The 27322-nt window shown below is 35.2% G+C and overlaps 1 protein-coding gene across 2 annotated transcripts in view; it reads left to right on the top strand.

The window, feature by feature from the left end:
* Positions 1-27322, top strand: part of RNF17 (ring finger protein 17) — a 161661-nt gene that overhangs the window by 105348 nt on the left and 28991 nt on the right. For both annotated transcript variants that reach the window (XM_059377630.1, XM_059377631.1), the window contains exons 27-31: positions 11585-11704; positions 12783-12863; positions 15862-15987; positions 17493-17549; positions 21264-21380. In XM_059377630.1, the coding sequence (XP_059233613.1) occupies positions 11585-11704; positions 12783-12863; positions 15862-15987; positions 17493-17549; positions 21264-21380 (501 nt within the window). The remainder of the gene's footprint in view (positions 1-11584; positions 11705-12782; positions 12864-15861; positions 15988-17492; positions 17550-21263; positions 21381-27322) is intronic.

The raw sequence follows: 27322 nt of genomic DNA on the forward strand, positions 1-27322 counted from the left end.
ATCAGTGATATTGGTCTGAAATTCTCCTTTTTGGTAGGGTCTTTGCCTGGTTTGGGGATCAGGGTAATGCTGGCTTCATAGAAAGAGTCTGGAAGTTTTCCTTCTGCTTCGATTTTTTTGAAACAGCTTCAGGAGAATAGGTGTTATTTCTTCTTTTAAAGTTTGGTAGAATTCCCCAGAGAATCCGTCAGGTCCTGGGCTCTTGTTTTTTGGGAGGTTTTTGATCACTGCTTCAATCTCGCTACTAGATATCGGTCTATTCAGGTTGTCAGTTTCTTCCTTGTTCAATTTTGGGAGTTTATAGTTTTCCAGGAATGCATCCATTTCATTTAGGTTGCTTAGCTTATTGGCATATAACTGTTGATAATAACTTCTGATGATTGTTTCTACTTCCTTTGTGTTAGTTGTGATCTCTCCCTTTTCATTCATTGGCCACACTAATCCAAAATAAAAGAGAGAAAGCCCAACTTCAGATACCTTTAGTTCAACTGTTTCATTTTTTTAAATGGTGATTGCCAAACCAACCCAACTATATAGTGACAGGTTAATTTCATTACATCGGGGGAAAATAAATAACTTATTGATATTCCTTATTACTAAATTTAGAAGTTGAATTATCATAAATAAAGCATTTCAAAGACTGGTGTTCTGGGTTCTGGTTGCATTTGTAAGGAGCTTGAAAGTTGCCACATCATTCTAAGAAGTAAAAAGCTCAACAAACTGAAAAATCAACAACTCTTCTTAAATTTATAACAGAGGGAGTATACAAGGTATACCACTGCTCCAAAGATGAGAAACAGGCAAACATAGGGAGTCACAGCTTTTAAGAGCAGAAACTTAAAACTGTAAATGGAATTACGTTTTGCTGGAGACTCCATGTGGACAGCTCTGAAAGTTAAAAACTTCAGAGAGACCCAGTCCTAAGAAGGCCCTCACAATTCTGTGTCATTTATCTTTAGGTACTCAACCTGATTCTTACAATAAATATAAAGAAAAAAATCCCCTCATATGTGTGTCATCAGGAGCTTTTAAAATATGCCAGAGCATTCTGTCTTTTTGTAATAAAGCCTGCTTTCAGGAAAACTAGTTAATCAGGGCCTAACCATATAGATTACCACCTAACTGACCTAGGAGAACAGAAAGTACCCAATTCCAGTCAACTCTGGCCTTCCACATGGAAAAAAGGAAATACCCAACTCCAGCCCACTTTATCCATCCTCTTATACCTAACGGAGAAGAACAGAACTGATGTATACTTGTGAAATTTACAATCTAGATTCATAGTGTCACTAAAAGACTAAGACCTAATCACTTCCCCTCCCTTCACACTTTACTACCACATTACCAAAGTCCTATTTATAGCAGTTTCTTTTACATAGTACATCATATCCAGCTATCAAGAAAAATAAATTACAGATAAAACAGTATGGTATTAGCATAAAAATAGACATGTAGATCAGTGGAACAGAATAGAAAGCCGGGAAATAAACCTATGCATATATGGTCAGTTAATTTATGACAGAGGAGCCAATAATATATACTGGGGAAAAGACAGTCTCTTCAATAAATGGTGTTGGAAAAACTGGGCAGCCACATGCCAAAGAATGAAACTGGATTCTATCTTACACCATATACAAAACTTAACTCAAAATGGATCAACGATTTGAATTTAAGACCTGAAAACATAAAACTCCTGGAAGAAAACACAAGCAATAACTCTTTGACATGGGTCTTGGTGATTTTTTGTACACACCAAAAAGGTAGCCAAAGCAAAAATATACAATTAGGACTACATCAAACTAAAAAGAGTCTTCACAGCAAAGAAAACCATCAATAAAATGAAAAGGCAAATTATCAAATGAGAGAAAATATTTACAAATTGTATACCTGATAAGCTACAATATTCAAAATATATAAAGAATCCATACAAAGCAATAGCAAAGAATCTGATTTAAAAATCTGAATAGACATTTTTCCAAATCCTTAGGGAAATGCAAACCAAAACCACAATATCACCTCACACCTGTTTTGAAAAACGTAAGTTTTGACTTATCAAAAAGGTAAGAAATAAGTGTTGGTGAGAATGTGGAGAAAGGGGAACTCTTGTGTACTGTAGTTGAGAATATAAATTTGTACAGCCACTATGGAAAACACTATGAAGTTTCCTCAGAAAATTAAAATACAACTATCATATCCAGAAATTCCACTTCTGGATATTTATCTGAAGGAAATGAAAACACTAAATAAAGAAGATATATGCATCCTTATGTTCATTGCAGCATTATTTACAATAGCCAAGATATTGAAAGGACCTAAGTGTCTTTTGATAGATGAATGGATATGGAAAATGGGATATGTATACATACACACACACACACACACACACACATACATGAAGTGGGAGATTATTCAGTCATTAAAAAAAAGGAAATCTTGCTGTTCACTACAACATGAATGGACCTTGAGGTCATTATGCTAAGTGAAAAAAGTTTGAGAAAGACAAATACCATAAGATATCACTTATTTGTGAAATATAAAAAAAAATCATCAATATAAAAAAAGTTCAGGGATGCAGAGATCCGATCTGTGGTTGCCAGAGGTGGAGAGCTGGGGGCATGCAAAATGCGTGAAGGGATCAACAAGTATAAACTTCAAGCTATAAAATAAATCATGGGGATATAATGTACAGCATAGTGCCCATGGTTAATGATGTATATTTGAAAGTTGCTAAGAGTAAATCCTAAAGTTTTCATCACACACAAAAATATTTATGTAATTTCCTTACACCACACATGAAAATAGACTCAAAATGGATGAAGGACCTCAATGTGAGAAAGGAATCCATCAAAATCCTTGAGGAGAACACAGGCAGCAACCTCTTCGACCTCAGCCTCAGCAACTTCTTCTTAGGAAGATTGCCAAAGGCAAGGAAAGAAAGAGCAAAAATGAACTATTGGGATTTCATCAAGATCAAAAGTTTTTGCACAGCAAAGGAGACAGTTAACAAAACCGTAAGACAACCGACAGAATGGGAGAAGATATTTGCAAATGACATATCAGATAAAGGGCTAGTATCCAAAATCTATGAAGAGCTTACCAAACTCAACACCCAAAGAAAAAATAATCCAATCAAGAGATGGGCAGAGGACATGAACAGACATTTCTGCAAAGAAGACATCCAGATGGCCAACAGACACATGAAAAAGTGCTCCATATCACTCAGCATCAGGGAAATACAAATCAAAACCACAATGAGATACCACCTCCCACCAGTTAGAATGACTAAATTTAACAAGTCAGGAAATGACAGATGCTGGCAAGGATGAGGAGAAAGGGGAACCCTCCTACACTGTTAGTAGGAATGCAAGCTGGTGCAGCCACTCTGGAAAACAGCAGGGAGGTTCCTCAAAAAGTTGAAAATAGAGCTACCCTATGACCCACCAATCACACCACTGGGTATTTACCCTAAAGATACAAATGCAGTGATCCACAGGGGCACGTGCACGTGAATATTTATAGCAGCAGTGTGTACTATGGAAAGAACTTAAATGTCCATCAACAGATGAATGGATAAAGAAGATGTGGTATATATATCTACAATGGAATACTATGCAGCCATCAAAAGAAATGAAGTCTTGCCATTTGCAATGACGTGGATGGAACTAGAGGGTGTTATGCTTAGCGAAATAAGTCAATTGGAGAAAGACAACTATCCTATGATCTCCCTGTTATGAGGAAGTAGAGATGCAATGTGAGGGGTTTGGGGGGTAGGAAAAGAATAAACGAAACAAGATGGGATTGGGAGGGAGACAAACCATAAGAGACTCTTAAAGTCACAAAACAAACTGAGGGGGGTCGAGAGAGGGGGGTGGTGTTATGGACACTGGGAAGGGTATGTGCTATCGTGAGTGCTGTAAACCTGGCGATTCACAGACCTGTACCCCTGGGGCTAATAATACATTATATGTTTATAAAAAAAAATTTATGTAAGGCAGTGGATATTAACTAGATTTATTGTGGTGATCATATCACAGTGTATATAAAAAGTCATTGTGCTGTGTCCCTGAAACTAATATAATGTTATATGTCAATTAAACATAAATAAATTTTATGTTGTAAAAAAGGAAAAAATCACAAGGCATACTAAAAAGGCAGAAAAGACTACTGGAATAGACAGAGACATATCAGAACAAGACCAGACAGGGATGATGGGATTATTAGAATGAGAATTTAAAACATCTATGATTAATACACTAAGGCCTCTCATGGATATAATAGGATGTGCAAGAACAATGCACAGTGTAAGCAGAGAGATTAAAAATACTTAAAGAGAAAAAAGAAAGTAGAGATTGAAATTATATAAAGAAAAATGAAGATTGCATTTGATGGGCTTATTGTAGACTGGACACAGATGATATGTATATCAACAGAGACCTCTAAAATTGAAAAGTGAAGAAAACAGAACCAAATAGCCAAGGACTGTGGGAGAATAAAGAAATAAAGAAGTAATTGAAACAATTATGACGGAGAATTTCCCCCAAATTAATGTCACTCAACCACAGATCCAGGAGCTAAAAGAATACCAACTAGGATAAATGCAATAACAAAAACAAAACAAACAAAAAAATACACCTAGGCATATCACTTCAAACTATAGAAAATCAAAGGAAAAAACTCCTGAAATAAACTAGAGGGGATAAAAGCACCTCACCTATAGAGGAACAAAGATAAGAATTACATCCAACTTCTCCTCAGAACCCATATAAAGAAGAAAGTGGATTGAAATATTTAAAATCTTGAGATAAACACCCCACCAACCTATAATTCTGTACCCTATGAAGTTACCCTTCAAACTGAATGAGAAACAAAAATTGAGCTTGTAGTAGACCTGCCTTGCAAGAAATATTTTAAAAAATTCTTTAAAAAGAAAATAATAAAGGTCAGAAACTCAGATCTACATAAAGAGAACTGAAGAAGGAATAGTGAAGATAAAATAAAACTTGTAGTGGGGTGCCTGGGTGGCTCATTCAGTTAAGTGTCTGATTTTAAATTTCAGCTCAGGTCAAGATCTCAGAGTCATGATATTGAGCTTCACGTCAGGCTCTATACTAAGTGCACAGCGTACTTAAGATTTTCTCTCTCCACCTTCCTTTACTCTTCTCTGCTTGTGCTTTCTCTCTAAAATATAAATAAATAAATAATAAAACTTGTAGCTTTCTTATTCTTAATTGATGTAGCATAATAGTTCAAAGTAATAGGAGCAATGTATTCAACTACATATGTATATACTATATACATATACCATATGCATAGATACAGCTTATATTTATATTTATATTTAAGCATGCTTAAATATAAATATAATCAATGACAATGGTACAATGAATGGAAGAGAGTAATTAAGATTATTATTATATGGTACTCATAATACCTGTAAAATGACATAATGTTATTTGAAAGTATCCTTGGGTTCATGAAAATGTTTAATAATAATAATAATTCATTATAATAGCAAACTGAATGGAAACCACTAAAAAATGCTTTTTCCCCCCTTGTGGAAAAAAGGGGGGTATGCAACTTTCTTTTTTGTAAATATAAGTTTAGTTAACAAGCATGTAACACGTCATTAGTTTTTGATTTAATGCTTTTTAAAAACTATAATTGATACACTTTTTAAACAAACACAAACAGAAAATGCAATCATATAAAATGCTCAGTTTAAACCACAAGAGACAGAAGGATGGTGGAAAACAAAAGCAACAAATAGAAAACAGTAACAAATATGTTGGATATTAATCCAGCCATATCAGTAATCAATTTGAAGATCAATGGCTTAAATGCACCAAATTACTATATGTTGTCCATAAGAAACTCACTTTAAGTGTAAGACACATATCAATTAAAAATACGTAGAGAAAAATATTCTATGTCAACACTAATCAAAAGAATGCAGGAGTAGTTATAATAATTGTAGAGTAGATTTCAAAGCAGGAAAATTATCAGTGATAAGGAAGAGTGTTACATAATGACAAAGAGGTCAGTTCTCCAAGAAGACATTATAATCTTTAATGTGTATGTGCCTAACAACAGAGAGTGAACCTACACCAGGAAAAAACTGATAGAATTACAAAGAAAAATAGGTGTACCTACTATCATAGTTGTGGACTTCAACACTCCTCTATCAGAAATAGGTCCAAAAAGCAGAAAATCAGCAAGGACGTAGTGAACTCAAAAAAACCATCAATTGACTGAATGTAATTGGCATCATCAAACAAGAGCAGAATACACATTCTTCTCAAGCTCACATTGAACATTTACCAAGATATACCACATTTTGAGCCATAAAACAAACCTTAAATTTAAAAGGGTAGAAATCAAACAGTGTCTGCTCTCAGACCAGAATGGAATTAAACAGGAAATCAGTAACAGAAGGATACCTGGAAAATCCCAAAATACATAGAGATTTAACAACAAACTTCTAAATAACACATGGGTCAAGGAGGAAATCTTAAGAGAAATTTAGAGATATTTTGAAGTAAACGAAAATGAAAGCACTTATCAGATTTATGAGGGGCACCTGGGTTGCTCAGACAGTTAAGTGTCCATCTCTTGATTTCAGCTCAGGTCATGATCTCAGGGTCATGAGATCAAGCCCTGCATCAGGCTCTGCACTCAGTATGGAACCTGCTTAAAATTCTCTCTCTGCCCTTCACCACCTCAAATGAAATGTCAAAATTTATGAGATGCACTGAAACCAGTGATAAGAGGAAAATTCATAGCATTGAATGAATAGATTAGAAAAGAACAAAGATTAAATCCAGAGCAATCTATATTTTCAGTGCCATCCTGATCAAAATATCATCATCATTTTTCAAAGTGCTGGAACAAACAATCCTAAAATTTGTATAGAACCAGAAAAAAGACCCTGAATCACCAAGGAAATATTGAAAAAGAAAGAGCTGGAGGCATCACGTTGCCTGACTTTTAAGCTTTATTACAAAGCTGTTATCACAAAGACAGCATGGTACTGGCATAAAAACAGACACATAGACCAGTGGAACAGAGTAGAGAGCCCGATATGGACTCTCAACTCTGTGGTCAAATAATCTTCAACAAAGCAGGAAAAAAATACCCAGGAGAAAAAAGACAGTCTCTTCAATAAATGGTGCTGGGAAAGTTGGACAGCTATGTACAGAAGAATGAAACTCGACCATTCTCTTACACCATGCACAAAGATAAACTCAAAATGGATGAAAGACCTCAATATGAGATAAGAATCCATCAAAATCCTAGAGGAGGAGGGGCACCTGGGTGGCTCAGTAGGTTAAAACCTCTGCCTTCTGCTCAGGTCATGATCTCCGGGTCCTGGGAACGAGCCCTGCATAGGGCTCTCTGCTCAGCAGGGAGCCTGCCTCCTCCTCCTCTCTCTCTCTCTCTGCCTGCCTCTCTGCCTACTTGTGACCTCTGTTTGTCAAATAAATAAAATCTTAAAAACAAAATCCTAGAGGAGAATATAAGCAGTAACCACTTCAACATTAGCCACAGCAATTTCTTTCAAGATACGTCTCCAAAGACAAGGGAAACAGAAGTGAAAACTTTTGGGACTTCATCAAGATAAGCTTCTGCACAGCAAAGGAAGCAGTCAACAAAACAAAGCGGCAACACAAGGAATGGGAGAAGATATTTGCAAATGACACTACAAAGGGCTGATATCCAAGATACATAAAGAACTCAAACTCAACACCCAAAAAACAGAAGTCAAAAAATGGGCAGAAGATATGAACAGATAACTTCTCCAGTGAAGACATACAAATGGCTAGCAGACACGTGAAAATTGTTCCATTATTAGCCATCAGGGAAATTCAAATCAAAACTTATAAAAAATAAAAAATTTAAAAAAAAAAAAAAAAAAAAAACCACATTGAGAAGGGCGCCTGGGTGGCTCAGTGGGTTAAAGACTCTGCCTTCAACTCAGGTCATGATCCCAGGGTCCTGGGATCGAGCCCCACATCGGGCTCTCTGCTGAGCAGGGAACCTGCTTCCCCCCTCTCTCTGCCTGTCTCTCTGCCTACTTGTGATCTCTGTCAAATAAATAAAATCTTAAAAAAAAACACACATTGAGATATCACCTTACACCAGTTAGAATGGCAAAAATTAACAAGGCAAGAAACAAAAATGTTGGAGAGGATGTGGAGAAAGGGGAACCCTCTTACACAGTTGGTGGGAAAGCAAGTTGGTGTAGCCACTTTAGAAAACAGTGTGGAGATTCCTCAAAAAATTAAAAATAGAGGTACCCTATAACCCTGAAATTGCTCTACTGGGTATTTACCCCAAAGATACAGATGTAGTAAAGAGAAGGGCCATAGGTACCTCAATAATATTCATAGCAGCAGTGTCCACAATAGCTAAACTATGGAAAGAGCCAAGATGCCCTTCAATAGACAAATGGATAAAGAAGATGTGGTCTATATATACAATGGAATATTACTCAGCCATCAGAAAGGATGACTACCCAGCTTTTGCATCAACATGGATGGGACTGGAGGAGATTATGCTGAGTGAAATAACTCAAGCAGAGAACGTCAATTATCATATGGTTTCACTTGTAGAACATAAGGAATAACATGGAAGACATTAGGAGAAGGAAAAGAAAAGTGAATTGGGAGATATCTGAGGGGGAGATGAACCATGAGAGACTGTGGACCCCGAGAAACAAACTGAGGGAAGGAAGGTGGGGAATGGATAATCCTGGTGGGAGATATTAAAGAAGGCAAGTATTGCGTGGAGCACTGAGTTTTATATGTAAACAATGAATCTTGGAACAGTACATCCAAAACTAATGATGTATGGTGACTTACATAATACAGTAAAAAAGGAAAATCAATTTTCCAAATTTCTACCTTAGAAAAATTAAATCCATAGTAAACTGGAAAAAAAATAACTTGAGTGGGAATCAATAAAATTGAAAACAGGAAATCAAAAAAGAAAAGCTATGAGATTGAAAGTCATTTCATTGAAAAGATGAATAAGCTTCCAGGTAGGCTAAGAAAACGGGGACACAAATTATTAATATCAGAAATGAAAGGAGATATCAACAAATTGTAAGCACATCAAAAGATAAGGAATACTATGAATAGCTCTGTGCCTACAGATTTAATAACCTAGATGAACTGGACAAATTCCTTAAATGATACAATCTGCCAAAACTCACACAAAAAGAAATAGAAAATCTGAATAGGCCTATATCTGATGAAGAAACTGAGTCAGTAATTAATAACCTTCTAAAACAAGAACACATGGCCCATATGGTTTCATTGGTGAATTCAACCAAATATTTAGGGAAGATACTTTACATCTTCTTTACAGTCTCTTTCAGGGGATAGAAGACTAGGAAAGACTTCCTTATTCATTCTATGAGGCCAGCATTACTGTAATACCAAAACCAGGCAATGACATTATAAGAAAAGAAGGTTACACACCAGTATCTCAGGAATATACATGCAAAAATCCTCAACAAAATATTAGTAAATCAAACCCACGATGCATAAAAATAATTATATATATGTCATGACCAGATGGAAGTTATCCCAGGTATTCAAGGCTGATTCAACATTTGAAAATCAGTTAATGTAATCTACACATTAACAGGCTAAAATCGAAAAATCATATGATCATATCAGTAGATGTAGCTGCTTTTGAGAGGATCCAATACCCACTGATGCTAAAAAAAAAAAAAAAAAAAACACAACTGTAATAGGAGCAGAGGGGAACTTTCTTCTTGATAAAAACTGACAATGAAAACCTACAGCTAACATCATACTTAATGGTGAGAACCTCAAGACTTTCCCCCTGAGGTCAGGAGCAAGACAAGAATGTTCCCTCTTACAACTCCTTTTCAACATTATATGAGGAATACTAGGTAATGCAATAAGATAAAAGAAAATAAAAGATAAACAGATTGGGTAGGGAGAAATAAAACTTGGTTCACAGATGACATGTTTATCTAAAAAAGGCAAAAGAATCAACAAAATTCCTGAACTATAAGCAATTATAGCAAGGTTGCTATAATATATATAAGGATATAAGGTTAACATACAAAAGTATCAATTTCCTGTAGATCAGCAGTGAACACATAGAAACTGAAATTAATACAACACTATTTACATTAGCAATCCTAAAAACAAAATACTTATGTATAACTGTAACAGAAAATCTGTATGAGGAAAACTACAAAACTCTGATGAATAAAATCAAAATGAGTAGAGGGATATTCCATGTTCATGAATTGGAAGACTCACTATTGTCAAAATTTCAGTTCTTCCCAACATGATTTGTAGATTCAATACAATCCCAATCAAAATCATAGCAGGTTATTTTGTGGATATCAACAAATTGATTTTAAAGCTTATATAAAGGGGCAAAAGACCCAGAAGAGTCAACAAAATATTAAAGGAAAATAACAAAGTCAGAGGACTAATGCCACCTGACTGCAAGACTTAATATAAAATTATAATAATGGAGACAATCTGGTATTAGAAAAACAACAAATAGATCAATGGAATGGAATAGAGAGCCTGGAAATAGACCCATGTAAATGTAGTCAACTCATCTTTGATAAAGAAGTAAAGGCAATACAACTAGGCAAAGATGGTCTTATCAACAAATGCTGGTGGAACAAGTGGACATCCACATGGATCTAGACTTTTACACTCTTACACCCTTCACAAAAATGAACTCAAAATGGATCACACACCTAAATGTAAAACACGAAACTATAAAACTCCTAGAAGATAGCAGAGGAACTCTCAGTGACCTTGGGTATGGTAATGACTTTTTAGATATAGCACCAAAGACATGTCCCACAAAAGAAATAAGAGATAAGCTGGACTTCATTTAAATTAAAAACGTCCCCTCTGTTATAGCCAGCCTCAAAAGAATGAGAAGACAAGCCACACACTGGAGGAAAATATTTGCAAAAGATACATCTGGTAAAGGACTATTCTCCAAAGTGTACAAAAGACTCTTAAAATTCAACAAGAAAATAAACCAATTTATTCCTTTATTTTTTTTAAAGATTTTATTCATTTATTTGACATACAGAGATCACAAGTAGGCAGCAAGGCAGGCTGAAAGAGAGAAAGGAAGAAGCAGGCTGTCTGCCAAGCAGAGAGCCCGATGCGGGACTCGATCCCAGGACCCTGGGATCATGACCCGAGCGGAAGGCAGAGGCTTAACCCACTGAGCCACCCAGGCGCCCCCAATGTATTCCTTTATTAAATGTAAATCAGTGCTTCTAAAATACTTGGAGAAACAAAATTAAATTGTCTTCAAAAAGAAATTCTTAAGGAATGTATAAATCTAATAAGACTCTCTTTAAAAAAAAACTTCAGTTTATGCATAAAGAAACTTCTGACGATGAAATTTAATACATTATGGGATGAGGGAGTTCTGTGGGGTTTTTTTGCTGGAGATTATTCAAATCCAGATTTAGATATTTTTCTAGAATGTCTGGTATTTCAGACCTTTCTGGCCCCTAGTTTTTAATAGTAAATTTAAATTATAAATTTTATTTATCCTGTTTCAGGTACAATATTTGGATCATGGATTTACTGAGAAAATTCCACAATGTCATCTTTACCCTATTTTACTATACCCTGATACACCCCAGTTTTGTATTCCATGTCAGCTCTATAATACCAAACCTGTGAGTAAATTGTAATTTGTGGGATGATTAATCTTAAATACTGTCTTTTTTATTAACAATAATTTTCTGGAAATTAGAATGTAAGATGATATCCCTTTCAGTTGCAGCAAAAAAATAAAATACTTAGAAATAAGTTTAATAAGACAACTAAAGCCTTTATGAAGAGCACTACAAAATCGTACTGAAGGATATAAAAAATCATATAGTAAGTGAGGAAACCTAATCTCTTCATAGATGGGAAAGTGTAAGATTGTTAAAATATAGCTATTTCTTCATCAAATAAAATCGTAACAGATGGGAAGCTGAAAATCAGATAAAAGGAATGGCATTTTAATTATCTCTTGCTTCATAACAAATTGAGCTAAAATTTAGTGGACTAAGTTAACAATAAACTTACCTTCCCTCATAAAATTTCTGTGGCTCAGGATCCCTAGTGATGCTGCAATGAATATCCACTAGAGGTTCAGGCATCTAAGGGTTCACTGGAATAGAGGAGCCACCTCCAGATAGCTTTCATGGCATTGGCAGGTTGAGACTCCTCAGTGGCTTCTGGCAGGAGGCCCCAATTCTTTGCTATGTAAACCTCTTAACATAAAAACACAACAGTCCCTGCCCCTTAATAAATACATATCATAGGCATTAGGAAAGCACCATGTTGACATATTGGTGTTTAAAAAAAAAAAGTTTTGTGATGCTTTGGTTTTTTTTGTTTTTGTTTTTGTTTTTGTTTAATTTTTTATTTTTTATAAACATATATTTTTATCCCCAGGGGTACAGGTCTGTGAATCACCAGGTTTACACACTTCACAGCACTCACCAAAGCACATACCAGTAGGTTTACATTTTTAAAGCATTAAATGCTTCAGGAGAAAACTATTGTGGAAACCCAGGCAAATTATTAGTTTCTTCAGATCATTTTTATCATATACCCATGATATTCTCTAAAACTACTTATATATTTTATACTATTAATTACTGTTAACCTGGGTATGGCTACTTTTGTATTTCTTTATCTGCCTTCTGCTCTGTCCTATTTTTTGAAAGTGTGAAAGAATCTGAGTTTATTAATCCCAAATAGGTTGGGAATGTGTGGCAACCAGATGCAATAGAACTCCTTCAGGAACTGCTTTCAAAGAGAGAGGTGGAAATTCACATTATGGTAATGTATATTTACAGCATATATTGTGGATTTAAATTATTTGCTATAAAGTATTATCAGTAACATAATTTGAGGGATATTTTTATGACAAGCCATGTTCCTGTGTGAATATAATTTATTCATTAATATGAAAAGTTACTAGTTGGGTTTCTAGGCTTGTTTTAAATAAACCTAATTTTGAGCAAGTTCCTGAGAACTTCCATAAATACTAAAGTCTGAAAGATTCTTTATCAGCAACAGGGAGCAGCATCAAAGAACTGGAATTGCTTATAAGCACATGTAGTTTTCAGGATATTACCGTGTATGTAGCACTGTGTTAGGTGCAGGTAATTCCTGCTCTCAAAGAACTTATCTAGTTAGTGAAACAACCAGATATGGGACAAAAATCTTAAAATTACACACTACAAAGTAACATGCCAAGAGCCAAGTGATAAAAAGAGTTAAGTGTGTGGAAACAGCCAAGATTCCCTTCAACAGACAAATGGACAAAGATGTGGTCCATATATACAATGGAATATTATGCCTCCATGAGAAAGGATGAATACCCAACTTTTGTATCAGCATGGACGGGACTGGAGGACATTATGCTGATTGAAATAAGTCAAGCAGAGAGTCAGTTATATGGTTTCACTTACTTGTGGAGCATAAGGAATAACACGGAGGACATTAGGAGAAGGAAAGGAAAAGTGAATTGGGGGAAATTGGAGGGGGAGACAAACCATGAGAGACTGTGCACTCTGAGAAACAAAACTGAGGGTTTTGGAGGGGAGGGGGTTAGTGGGATAGGTGAGCTTGGTGGTGGGTATTAAGGAGGGCACGTATTGCATGGAGCACTGGGTGTGATGCATAAACAATGAATCTTGGAACACTGAAAAAGTAAAATTAAGTTAAAAAAAAAAAAAAGATTAAGTGTGATAGGAATTCAGAGATGGTAAGAAAAGATGGAAAATTCTCCTGACCAGGGAAATGGAATGCACAAGTAAACACAGAGAGACAGAACTGGGCATGGCACATTGAGGAAGTAGTTGCTAGAATAATAGAATATAACAATAGTAGAATTATAACGGCTAGATTAATAGGGGTTTTATGAAGGAAAAGTTTTTATGAAGGTGAATAGGATTTAAGAGAGGTAAAAGTCAACCATTGGCACACTACATCAAGAACTAGTGATGTATTGTATGGTGACTAACATAACACAATAAAAAATAAATAAACACCAAAAAAGTCAATCATTGGAGCCCTATTGGCATTTTCTGAGTAGTGAGGTGATAAGTTTAATCTGCAGCTGTGTTTGAGGATTCCAGTAGTAAGGTACAAAACTGTAAGGAAAGTATTTCTGTATGAAAGGTGTAATTATGATAAGGACTTACCAAGAACCACAGACCCACTTACATAAAACAGTAGAGCAGCTTTATTGTTGCTGATATTAGTACCATGAGCCCCTATCTGGTTACCTATAGCCTCTGTGGAAAGTCATGGCAGTTGAAATTTTTTAGTTTATCAAGGTAGCTTTCTTTGCTGCTTAGCTTAACACAGGAGAGCAATTTGTAGTATCCCCAAGGCTGCTTAAAATGTCAGAAAGCGTGAACATGCATGCCCTGCAGCCCTTACTGCCATACTTGAACTTACCCAGACTTGCTCCTGTGTCTCTTATATACTACTAAGAAATACTGAGTATCAGCTGAGCTCTGTTCTTAGCCTGGAGGTACAACAATGAACTGAAGAGCCAAATTTCTGCCTTTAAGGAGTTTCCGTTTTAGTGGTGGGAAACAAAATTAAAAACATAACATATAAGGTATATTAGATTGTGGTAAGTGCTAGGAAGAAAATAAAAAAGGAAAGGCTGTTGGGGAGGGTGGGCCCGGGAGAGGGTAACATTTTAAATACAGTGGTCAGGGAAGACCTCACCGCAAAAAATGAGAGATAAGTAAAGACTTTAAAATGGTGAGAGGACAAACCATGCAGCTCTCCAGAGAACAGTGCGGAGAGCTCCAGGCACTAGGGCTGGAGCAGAAGGAGCAAGACAGAGAAGAGTTGGAGATGGGGGAGATTTGTGAAAGTTTTAGCTCTCAAGCTGACCCAGGCAGCCACTTGAGGATTTGATCAAAGGAGTGACATGACCTACCCTTGCATTCTAGTATTTCCAGTCTGCTACACTAAGTGTAGTAGTGGAGCTACTGGAGAGTGAAAAAGATAGGGAGCAGGAAGATCTGCTGAAGGCAATTACAGTAACTCAGTAGAGACAGTAGGCCTAAGGTGGTACCAAGTGTATGGTACCTAAGTTATGTACATGTTCAGTACCTAGTAAATGTTAAGTGGACTTAAGAATTTTAAAACTATTCTCATAACTCCTTCTAAACAGTCATGAATTTTTTCTGATTCCTGCCATTTCTGGATTTTTAACAGAACTTCATTTCTTTACCTCTGGACTATCTTTTCTTTCTCCTTCTACTTAGTATAAATTATTAGTATCATCTAAAGGTGATGCAATTTTTTTTCTGTTCCAATATCACTTTATTTATGAATGCAATAGAATATTATTTTTTATTTTGTCCTCAAACCATTTAAAAATGTAAAGATCCTTTTTAGCTCACACACCATACAAAAACATGTGGCAGGCCAGATTTGGTCCACAGACTATGGCTTGTCAACTTGTATTCAACACTGTGAGTTTTGTAAAGTGAGGCATCTCTTAAATTCATCTATACCTTCCTTCTAGTACCTAATTCATTGCCTTACTGTAATTTTTTTATAAATAACTAGAAAACTCTCTACCTTATGGACATGTAAGCATATTTCAAAGAAACCATGGTAGTAGAATTGCTGTTTTATAACCTGCCAAAATACTAGGAAGAAAATTTTAAGAAATGAGCAGCTAGCCAAACTGGTAATACTGTGGTCATTAGAAATCTAATTTCATATTTGTCTACCCTAAAATTTTAATCTTCAAACAGACTTTATTTTTATAGTAATAATCTTGTTTGTTGAACTTAAATAGGAATTACCTGAAAACCCATGGGAGAAATTATCTATTCATCTCTATTTTGATGGAATGTCACTTTCTTATTTTATGGCATACCATAAGTATTGTACTTTTGAGCATTCTGAAGAGATATTGAAAGAAGTAAGTGAGCTATTTTTCTATAAAAATCTAAATTATAGAAAAACAAGTTCTGGATAAAATGTCATATAGTGCCTTATACTTCAAGTCTTTAGTACAGTTCTATGTGTCTGATACGTTAAGAAAGTATAGAGAATTATCAATTATTTGTTGAGAAAGCAATATATCATGCTTTATAAACATCCTAAAAAAGACTTCAGTTGCACTAAGATTCAATTAATGTTTCATATCTTTAAACTTAGTGAAAAGGCCATATGTTATATGGCCTTTTATAACATTAGATATAATGTTGTTTGAATATAGAAATGTAAATTATAAAGTGCTAATAGAATTCACTGCCAGAAAAGGATTCTCTCAGCAGATAATTTTTTTCCTTTTATTCGACATTATAACATTTCCTCCATTTTGCCTTTTTACAGGAAACTCAGAGCTGGATTTTAAGCTTAATTTCAATAAATAGCCCTCTCCAGTTTCCCAGTGCTACTGTTTCTTAATATTTTTAAAATATAACTAGCCTATTATAGATATGTTTTCACATTGCAATATGCCATAAATACTTAATGTAAATGGGGAATTCATCATAAATAATAACATTAACATTTTATATAGCAAGGTATTTTTATTTCTAGACTTACAGTTTACTTGTTAGGTTTTTAAATATTCCTGTTTATAACAGTATGCAACCAAACATTGAATGTTCAGTTCAATATAGAAAACTTTCTTCTTCACATAGAAACTGTGATATTACTTTATACACGTAATTCTTGTCAGTTTTTTTCTTATGAGCAGAAGGGTGTGTGTGGTATGTGTGTTGATGTGCATGCATGTGTATTTGTAAAAAGGTATACCATCTTTTAAACTGGATTTATAAAGATTACTAAGTCCCTCCCTTCTAGTTGTACTCTTTACTGTGAACATTTTTTAAAAATATGTAAGAATTTCTTCTCTCTCATAATAAACTGCAGCTGGTCCTTGAGCAACACAGGTTTAAACTGCTTAGGTCCACTTACATGTGGATTTTTTACAGGACTGTAAATTTTTCTCTTCCTTACGATTTTCTTAATAACACTTTTTTTCCTCTAACTTACTTTATTCTAAGAATACATATATAATACACATAACTTATGAAATATGTGTTAATCAACTTTTTGTTATTGGTAAGCCCTTCAGTCAACAGTACGCCACTAGTAATTAAGTTTTCAGGAAGTCAAAAGTTATATGTGGATTTTCACCCCAAACCCTCATGGTGTTCAGAGGTTAACTGTAATTACTATTGACATACATTTAACATAATTTGAGGATTCTTACTATTGCACTATTAAGTTTACTCCAGAACAGTAGATTTTCCCATAGTTAACACAAAATAACTATGTCAACAAGATAACAACAAAATAACTATGCCAACAAGAACATGCACCCAGTTTTTGTGGGGATGAAATATGAAAGTGCCTTAAAAATACTATATAGTTGAAGATGGTTTATTTATTAACAATACTATATTATTTCAGAAGCTAGCAGATTACAATAAAAAGTATGAGGATGAAAGATGGGAAATAAGATTTGAGGTAAGTTTCAACCCAAATATTTTGGAAACTTTGGACACTTCATCAGTACAAAGGATCTAATATAAGATCAGGAAGTAAGCATTTTCTTTTATTATGGCTTTATTGAGATATAATTTACATACTATAAAATTTACCTTTTTAAACTGTACAATACAGTGGTTTTTTTGTATCGTCAGAGTTGTGCAGTCATCACAGCTATTTAATTCCACAACATTTCATCATCCCAAAAAGAAGTTCCGTACCAATAGAAGTCAACTTCCCAATTTTCCCTTTCCCAGTGTCCTGGAAACCACTAATCTTCTGTCTCTCTGGATTTGCCAGTTTTGGAAATTTTATAAAATAAAGAGAATCATATAATACATAGCCCTTCGTAACTGGCTTCTTTAGCTGGAATAACATTTTCAAGTTTCATTCACGTTGTAGTGTAGTACATATCCTTCTTATTGCTGAATAATACTCCACTGTATGGATATACCACATTTTATTTATGCATTACTCTGTTGATGGACAATCTGTTGGGTTTCTATCTTTTTGCAGTTGTGAATAAAGCTGTGAACATTTGCATACAAGTTTTTATGTAGACATCTATTTTTCCTTCTCTTTTGGTATGGACCTAATTCCTACTAGTGGAATTGCTGAGTCACATGGTGACTCTATTTACCATTTTAAGGAACTACAAGACTGTTTTCCAAAAGTGATGCACTTTTATACTAGGAATGTACAAGGTTCCATTTTTTTCCGATATCCTTATCAACACTTGTTATCTGACTTGTTTCTCACCCATAGTTATAAAGTGGTATCTCATTGTGGTTTTGATGTGCTTTTCTCTCATGACTGATGATGGCGAGCATCTTATCATACGCTCTTTGGCCATTTATATATTTTCTTTGGAGAAATCTCTATTCAAGTACTTTGCCCAGGATTTGACACCAAAAGCAAAACCAACAGAAACAAAATTTTAACCAAGAAGCTTTTGCACAACAAAATAAAAAGGTGGCCTACAGATAGGGAGGAAATATTTGCAAATCATATATCTGATAAGGCATTACTATCCAAAATATATAAAGAATATATATATATATAACTTATACAACTCAATAGTAAAAAATAAACAATCTGATTAAAAAGTGGGCAGAAGAACTAAATAGACATTTTTTCAAAGAAGACATACAGATAGCCAACAGGTACATGAAAAGGTGCTCAGCATCATCAGTCATCAGGGAAATGAAATTTAAAAACACATTGTGGTATCACTTTACATATATTAGAATGACCATCATCAAAAAGACAAGAGATAAGAAGTGCTGGCAAGAACATGGAGAAAAGGGAACCTTTGTGTACCAGTAGAGGAAATATAAACTGGTACAACCATTATGGAAAACAATATGGAGGTTCCTCAAAGAATTAAAATTAGAATTACCCTTCTCAATTTCACTTCTAGGTATATATCCAAAGGAAACAAAATCACTATCTTAAAGAAGTAACTGCACCCGTATGTCCATTGCAGCATTATTTACAATAGCAAGACATGGAAACAGCCTGTGTCCTTCAGTGGGTGAATGGATAAAGATTTGGGGTGTGGGTGTATGTTATACACATTCTTTACACAATGAAATAGTGTTCTTTTCAGCCATAAAAAGGAAGTCCTGCCTTTTGTGACAACATGGATGGACCTTGAAAGTATTACACAAAGTGAAGTCAGTCAGATACTATATGATCTCACTAATATGTGGAATCTTAAAAACTGAACTCAGATACAGAGAAAATATTGGTGGTTGCCAGGGATGAGGGTATGGGGGAAATGGGTGAAGGCAATCAAAAGATATAAACTTCCAAAGTCCTGGGGATGTAATATACAACATGATGACTATAGTTAACACTGTATTGTATATTTGAAAGTTGCTAAGAGAGTAAATATTTAATGTTTTCATCAGAAAATGTTTTCACCAGAAAATGATTGATGTTAGCTAAACTTGTGGTGTTCATTTTACAGTTGTATACATATACTAAAATCATTATGTTGTATACCTTGCACTAATACAATGTTATGTGTGAATTATATGTCAATAAAACCAGAAAAAATGGAAAATAAAAGTAGAAAATAATGAAAAGAATTCCTCTGCCCATTTTTAGTTGGGTTGATTTTGTGAAACTGTAAGAGTTCTTTACATATTCTATACTAAGTCCCTTATCAGATACATGATTTGCAGATATTTCCTTCCATTCTATGAGTTGTCTTTACACTTTGTTATTAGTATCCTTTAAAACACCAAAGTTCTAGGGTTTTTTTTTTAAGATTTTATTTATTTACGAGAGAAAGAGAAAGAGTGAGCACAAATGGGGCAGAGAGGCAAAGAGAGAGGGAGAAGTGGACTCCTGGCTGAATAGGACCCTGAGGTCATGACCTGAGCTAAAGGCAGACACTTAAAACCAACTGAGCCACCCAGATGCCCCTAAAACACCAGTTTTTAATCTTGGTGAAGTCTAGTATATATGCTTTCTTTTTTCCACTTGTGCTTTTTGATGCAGGAAGTAAGAGTTTTAATGAAAGTTCCAATTATTTATAAGTAGAGTTTTATTCCTGTGATTATAAAAATAACAAATATTTTTATATTTATATATAATATATATTATATTTTTATATAAAAATAAATATTTTATATTATATAAAAATATTTCTGTGTATAAAGTGCTTTGTAACAAATCAGTAATATAGCAGTCAGTAATCAGTGTTCACTGAATGCTACTAAGTGGTTCAGATAGGTTTTGTTCTGTTTTGTCACCAGTTTGGAAATATAAATAGTAATAAACTAATTTAGTTTGAATGTGATCATTTTACTTTTTATGCTAATTACCATATTTAAAACTCTTTAAACTTTCTTAAACACCACCTACATTTTTATATTTTTGTTTTTAACAACTGCTGACTGCCAGGTTCCTCTTGGGAATCATCTAACTTTTTATTTTTTTTTTTCAGAGTTTAAAGAGAGCACACTTTTTTGATGATTTTAACCTAAATCTTCTTTTGGCATTTCATATATTATTTTAGGTTTTTTTTTTTTAAACTTTATTTATTTATTTATTTGTTTGTTTATTTATTTATTTATTTTGACAGAGCACAAGCAGGGGTAGTGGCAGTCAGAGGGAAAAGGAGACACAGACTGAGGGAGAGGAGGAAGCAGGCTCTTGTGGGAGCAAGGAATCCAGTGTGGCACTTGGTCCCATGGGATCATAACCCAAGCTGAAGATGTTTGCCTAACCAGCTGAGCCACCGAGATGCCCCATATTACTTTAGTCTTTACTGTAAAATATGTACTTACTCTAAAAATAAATGGAATACTATAGAAATGTGAATAGAAAAATGTACCCCTTTCTATACCTCAAATAATTGAGTGGCAATTACTGTTAGCTGTTTGTTAACCATTCTTCTGGAGTTTTATGTGTATAGGTAAATATGTATACATAAACATATATTTATATGAGTGTTTTAACACAAATTTTTTTTAATTGAGGAAACAAAAGGGTGTTAAAGGTCTTTACTCACATTTTGGTCCTACTAAAACAATCATTTTTGTGGTATCCATTATCTAAGAGAGTTTGCTTTCTGCTAATTGAAAATACATTGGCAACATAATGAATTTTATCAAATTTTAATAATGTACTAGATTTCTGTAATAGTCATTCTGAAATTTGAATTTATTTGTGGTGCTTTAGGAATTGCTTCTGTCTGAAACAGAGACTCCTATTTTACCACCATACTTGCCTTCATCTCTGCCTCCCCCAGAAGAACTCTATGCTGTTCAAGTTAAGCACGTTGTCTCACCTAATGAAGTATGTAATCTAAATGATTAGTTGCTGATTGAAAATATAACAGGAAATCTTAGTCTTAAACTCTAGGTTTGACTCTTTATACTTACATCCTCCTTTTTTTCAAATTTCATTTAAATTCTAATTAATTAACATATAGTGTAATATTGGTTTGGGGAGTAGAATTTAGAATTTAGTGATTCATCACTTAGATATAACAACACCCAGTGGTCATCATAACAAGTACCCTCCTTAATACTTATCATCACGCATTTATCCTATCTCCTGCCATCAACTGTCAGTTTGTTCTCTATAGTTAAGGGTCTCTTATAGTTTGCTTGCCTCACTCAATTTTTTCCCTTCCCCTATATTCATATGTTTGGTTTCTTAAATTCCACATATGACTGAAATCGTATATTTGTCTTTCTCTAACTGACATATTTCACTTAGCATAATACATTCTAGCTCCATCCATGTTGTTGCAAATGGCAAGATTTCATTCTTTTTTATGGCTGAGTAATATTCCATTATAAATATATACCATATCTTATTATCCATTCATCAGTCAGTGGAAATTTGGGCACTGTCCATAGTTTGACTGTTGTTTATAATGCTGCTGTAAACATCAGAGTGCATGTACTCAAATCTGTATTTTTTTTAATCCTTTGGGTAAATAACAGTGCAATTGCTGGATCCTAAGGTAGTTCTACTTTTAGCTTTGTGAGGAACATCCATACTGTTTTCCAGAGTGGCTGCAGCAGTTTGCATTACCACCAGCAGAGTAAGAGGTTTCCCCCTTCTCTGCTCACCAAAATCTTTTGTTTCCTGTGTTGTTAATTTTACCCATTCTAACAGGCATGAGGTTATATCTCATCACGGTTTTGATTTGTATTTTCCTGATGATGAGTGATATTGAGCCTCTTTTCATGCTCCTGTTAGCCATCTGGATGTCTTCTTTGGAAAAATACTTGTTAATGTCTCTGCCCATTTCTTAACTGGATTATTTATTTTTGGAGTGTTGAGTTTGATAAGTTCTTTATAGATTTTAGATACTAACCCTTTATCAGATGTCGTTTACAAATATCTTCTCCCATTCTGTAGGCTGCCTTTTAGGTTTGTTGATCATTTCCTTCACTGTGAAGCTTTTATCTTGATGAAGTCCCAGTAGTTTGTTTTTGCTTTTGTTCCCTTGCCATAAGAGATGTGTCTAGTTAAGAATTTGCTGTGGCTAAGGTCATAGAGATTGATGCCTTTGTAGTGCTCTAGGATTTTGATGGTTTCCTGTCTAACATTTAGGCCTTTCATCCATTTTGAATTTATTCTTGTGTATGGTGTAAGAAAGTAGGCCTCTTTCATTCTTCAGCATATGGGTGTCCAGTTTTCCCAACACCATTTGTTGAAGAGACTGTCTTTTTACCATTGGATATACTTTCCTGCTTTGTCAAAGATTAGTTGGACATAAATATGTGGGTCCATTTCTGGGTTTTCTGTTCTCTTATATTGACCTACCTGTCTGTTTTTGTGCCAGTACCATACTGTCTTGATGACTACAGCTTTATAATAAAGTTTGAAGTTTGGACTCGTGATACCTCAGGCTTTGGTTTTGTTTTTCAGGATTGCTTTGGCTATTGGGGGTCTCTTGTGGTTCCATACAAATTTTAGGACTGTTTGTTCTAGCTCTGAAAATCTCTGGTGGTATTCTGTGTTGAATGTGTAGAATGCTTTGGATAGCATAGACATTTTAACTATATTTACTCTTTCAATCCATGAGCATGGAATATTTTTCCTATTTCTTTGTGTCAGCTTCAGTTTCTTCCATAAGTGTTCTATAGTTTTCAAAGTACAGATCTTTTACTTCTTTGGTTAGGGTTATTCCTAGGTATCTTATGGGTTGGTGCAATTGTAAATGGGATCGATTCATTGATTTCTTTTTCTGCTGCTTCATTATTGGTGTATGGAAATGAAACAGATTTCTGTACAGTGATTTTATATCCTGTTACTTTGCTGAATTCATATATTCGTTTTAGCAATTTTTTTGGTGGAGTCTTTCAAGGTTTTCTACATAGAGGATCATGTCTGCAAATTGTAAAAGTTTGACTACTTCTTTGCCAATTTGGATGCCTTTTTTTTTACAGTGTTCCAGGATTCATTGTTTATGTACTATACCCAGTGCTCCATGCAATATGTGCCCTCTTTAATTTTTCTTTTTTTAATAAATTTTTATTTATTAGAGAGAGCAGAATTAGAAAGGGAACACAAGAGGAGGGGATGGGCAGAGGGAGAGGGAGAAAGAGGCTCCCCAATGAGCAGGTAACAGGACATGGGGCTCAATCCCAGGACCCTGGGATCATGACCTGAGTCAAAGACAGATGCTTAATGGACATATCTGGGTGGCAAGCCTGGATGCATTTTATTTGTTTTTGTTGTCTTATTCCTGAGGCTGAGACTTCCAGTACTATGTTAAGTAGTAATGGTGAGAGTGGACATCTCTGTCTTTTTCCTGACAGTAGAGGAAAAGCTCTCAGTTTTTTCCCATTGAGGGTGATATTAGCTGTGGTTCCTTTGTATATGGCCTTTATGATGTTGAGGTATGTTCCACCTATCCTTTGTTGAGAGTTTTCATCAAGAAAATATGCTATATTTTGTCAAACGCTTTTGCTGCCTCTATTAAAAGAATCATGTGGTTCTTATCCTTTCTTTTATGTGGTGTATCACATTGATTTACAAATATTGAACCACGCCTGTAGCCCAGGAATAAATACCACTTGATTGTGGTGAATAATTATTTTAATGTAATGTTGGATTCAGTTTGCTGGTATCTTGTTGAGAATTACTGCATCCCTGTTCATCAGGGATATTGGCCTGAATTCTCCTGTTTAATGGTATCTTTGGTTTTAGAATCAAGGTAATGCTGGATTCGTGGAAGAAGTTTGGAAGATTTCCTTCCATTTCTGTGTTTTGGAACACTTTGAGAAGAATAGGTATCAACTCTCCTTTAAATGTCTGATAGAATTCCCCTGTGAAACCATCTGGTCCTGGACTTGGCTTTGTTAGGAGAATTTTTATTACTGATTTAATTTCTTTTCTGGTATGGGTCTATTCAAATTTTTAATTTCTTCCTGTTTTAGTATTGGTCATTTATATGTTTAGACGAATTTATCCATTTCTTTCAGAATTCCCAGTTTTTTGGCATATGATTTTACATAATATTCTTATATTGTTTTTATTATATTAACACATAATGTATTATTAGCCCCAGGGGTAAAGGTCAGTGAATCGCCAGGTTTACGCACTTTACAGCACTCACTATAGCACATACTTTCCCCAGGGTCTATAACCCAACCACCTTCTCCCTATCCCCCTCCCCACAGCAACACTCAGTTTGTTTTGTGCCATTAAGAGTCTCTTATGGCTTGTCTCCCTCCTGATCCCATCTTGTTTCATTTTTTCCTTCCCTATCCCCCAAACCCCCCACGTGGCCTCTCAAATTCCTCATATTAGGGAGATCATATGATAATTGTCTTTCTCTGATTGACTTATTTCAATCAGCATAATACCCTCTAGTTCCATCCACATCATCGCAAAAGGCAAGATTTCATTTCTTTTGATGGCTGCATAGTATTCCATTGTATATATACACCCTATCTTCTTTATCTGTTCATCTGTTGATGAACATCTAGGTTCATTCCATAGTTTGGCTATTGTGGACTTTGCTGCTATAAACATTCGGGTACACATGCCCCTTTGGATCACTGCTTTTGTATCTTTAGGTAAATACCCAGTGGTGCGATTCCTGGGTCATAGGGTAGCTCTATTTTCAACTTTTTGAGGAACCTCCATGCTGTCTTCCAAAGTGGTTGCACCAGCTTGCATTCCCGCCAACTGCCTTTCTCTGCATCCTTGCCAGCACCTGGTATTTCCTGACTTGTTCATTTTAACCATTCTGACTGGTGTGCGGTGGTATCTCATTGTGGTTTTGATTTGTATTTCCCTGATGCCAAGTGATGTGGAGCACTTTTTCATGTGTCTCTTGGCCATCTGGATGTCTTCTTTGCAGAAATATCTGTTCCTGTCTTCTGCCCATTTCTTGATTGGATTATTTGTTCTTTGGGTGTTGAGTTTGATAAGTTCTTCATAGATTTTTGATACTAGCCCTTTATCTGATATGTTGTTTGCAAATATCTTCTCCCATTCTGTCAGTTGTCTTTTTTTTTTTTAATTTTTATTTCTTTGTTTATTTTTATTTTCAGCGTAACAGTATTCCTTGTTTTTGCACCACACCCAGTGCTTCATGAAATCCATGACCTCTCTAATACCCACCACCTGGTTCCCCCAACCTCCCACCCCCGTCACTTCAAACCCCTCAGATTCTTTTTCAGATTCCATAGTCTCTCATGGTTCACCTCCCCTTCCAATTTCCCCCAACTCCCTTCTCCTCTCTAACTCCCCTTGTCCTCCATGCTATTTGTTATGCTCCACAAATAAGTGAAAACATATGATAATTGACTCTCTTTGCTTGATTTATTTCACTCAGCATAATCTCTTCCAGTCCCGTCCATTTTGCTACAAAAGTTGGGTATTCATTCTTTCTGATGGAGGCATAATACTCCATAGTGTACATGGACCACATCTTCCTTATCCATTCGTCCGTTAAGGGCATCTTGGTTCTTTCCACAGTTTGGCGACTGTGGCCATTGCTGATATAAACATTGGGGTACAACTGTCAGTTGTCTTTTGGTTTTGTTAACTGTCTCCTTGCTGTGCAAAAGCTTTTGATCTTGATGAAGTCCCAATAGTTCATTTTTGCCCTTGCTTCCCTTGCCTTTGGCGATGTTCCTAGGAAGATGTTGCTGCGGCTGATGTCAAGGAGGTTGCTGCCTGTGTTCTCCTCAAGGATTTTGATGGATTCCTTTCTCACATTGAGGTCCTTCATCCATTTTGAGTCTATTTTTGTGTGTGGTGTAAGGAAATGGTCCAGTTTCGTTTTTCTGCATGTGGTTGTTCAATTTTCCCAACACCATTTATTGAAGAGGCTGTCTTTTTTCCATGGGACATTCTTTCCTACTTTGTCAAAGATTAGTTGACCATAGAGTTGAGGGTCTATTTCTGGACTCTCTATTCTGTTCCATTGATCTATGTGTCTGTTTTTGTGCCAGTACCATGCTGTCTTGAGGATGATAGCTTTGTAATAGAGCTTGAAGTTGGGAATTATATCCTTACATTTTACTGATTTCCTATACAAGTTCTAGTATATTTGGAGTGGAGTCTTTTGGGTTTTCCACAAAAAGTATCATATCATCTGCAAAGAGTAAGAGTTTGACTTCTTCTTTGCCGATTTGGATATCTTTAATTTCTTTTGTTGTCTGATTACTGAGGCTAGGACTTCTAGTACTGTGTTGAATAGCAGTGGGGATAATGGACATCCCTGCTGTGTTCCTGACTTTAGCAGAAAAGCTCTCAGTTTTTCTCCTTGAGAATGGTATTTGCAGTGGGTTTTTCATAAATGGCTTTTATGATATTGAGGTACATACCCTCTATCTCTACACTTTGAAGAGTTTTGATGAAGAAAGAATGGTGTACTTTGTGAAATGGTTTTTCAGCATCTATTGAGAGTATCATATGGTTCTTGTTCTTTCTTTTATTAATGTGTTGTATCACATTGATTGATTTGTGGATGTTGAACCAATCTTGCAGCCCTAGAAAAAATCCCACTTGGTCGTGGTGAATAATCCTTTTAATGTACTGTTGGATCCTATTGGCTAGTATTTTGGTGAGAATTTTCGCATCTGTCTTCATCAAGGATATTCAAATGTAATTCTCCTTTTTTAATGGGGTCTTTGTCTGTTTTTGGGGTCAAGGTAATGCTGGCCTCATAAAATGAGACTGGCAGTTTTCCTTCCATTTCTATTTTATTGGAACAGTTTCAGGAGATAGCTGTTAATTCTTTAAATGTTTGGTAGAATTCC

This window comes from Mustela nigripes, chromosome 15, assembly GCF_022355385.1.
Source record: "Mustela nigripes isolate SB6536 chromosome 15, MUSNIG.SB6536, whole genome shotgun sequence".
NCBI lineage: Eukaryota > Metazoa > Chordata > Mammalia > Carnivora > Mustelidae > Mustela > Mustela nigripes.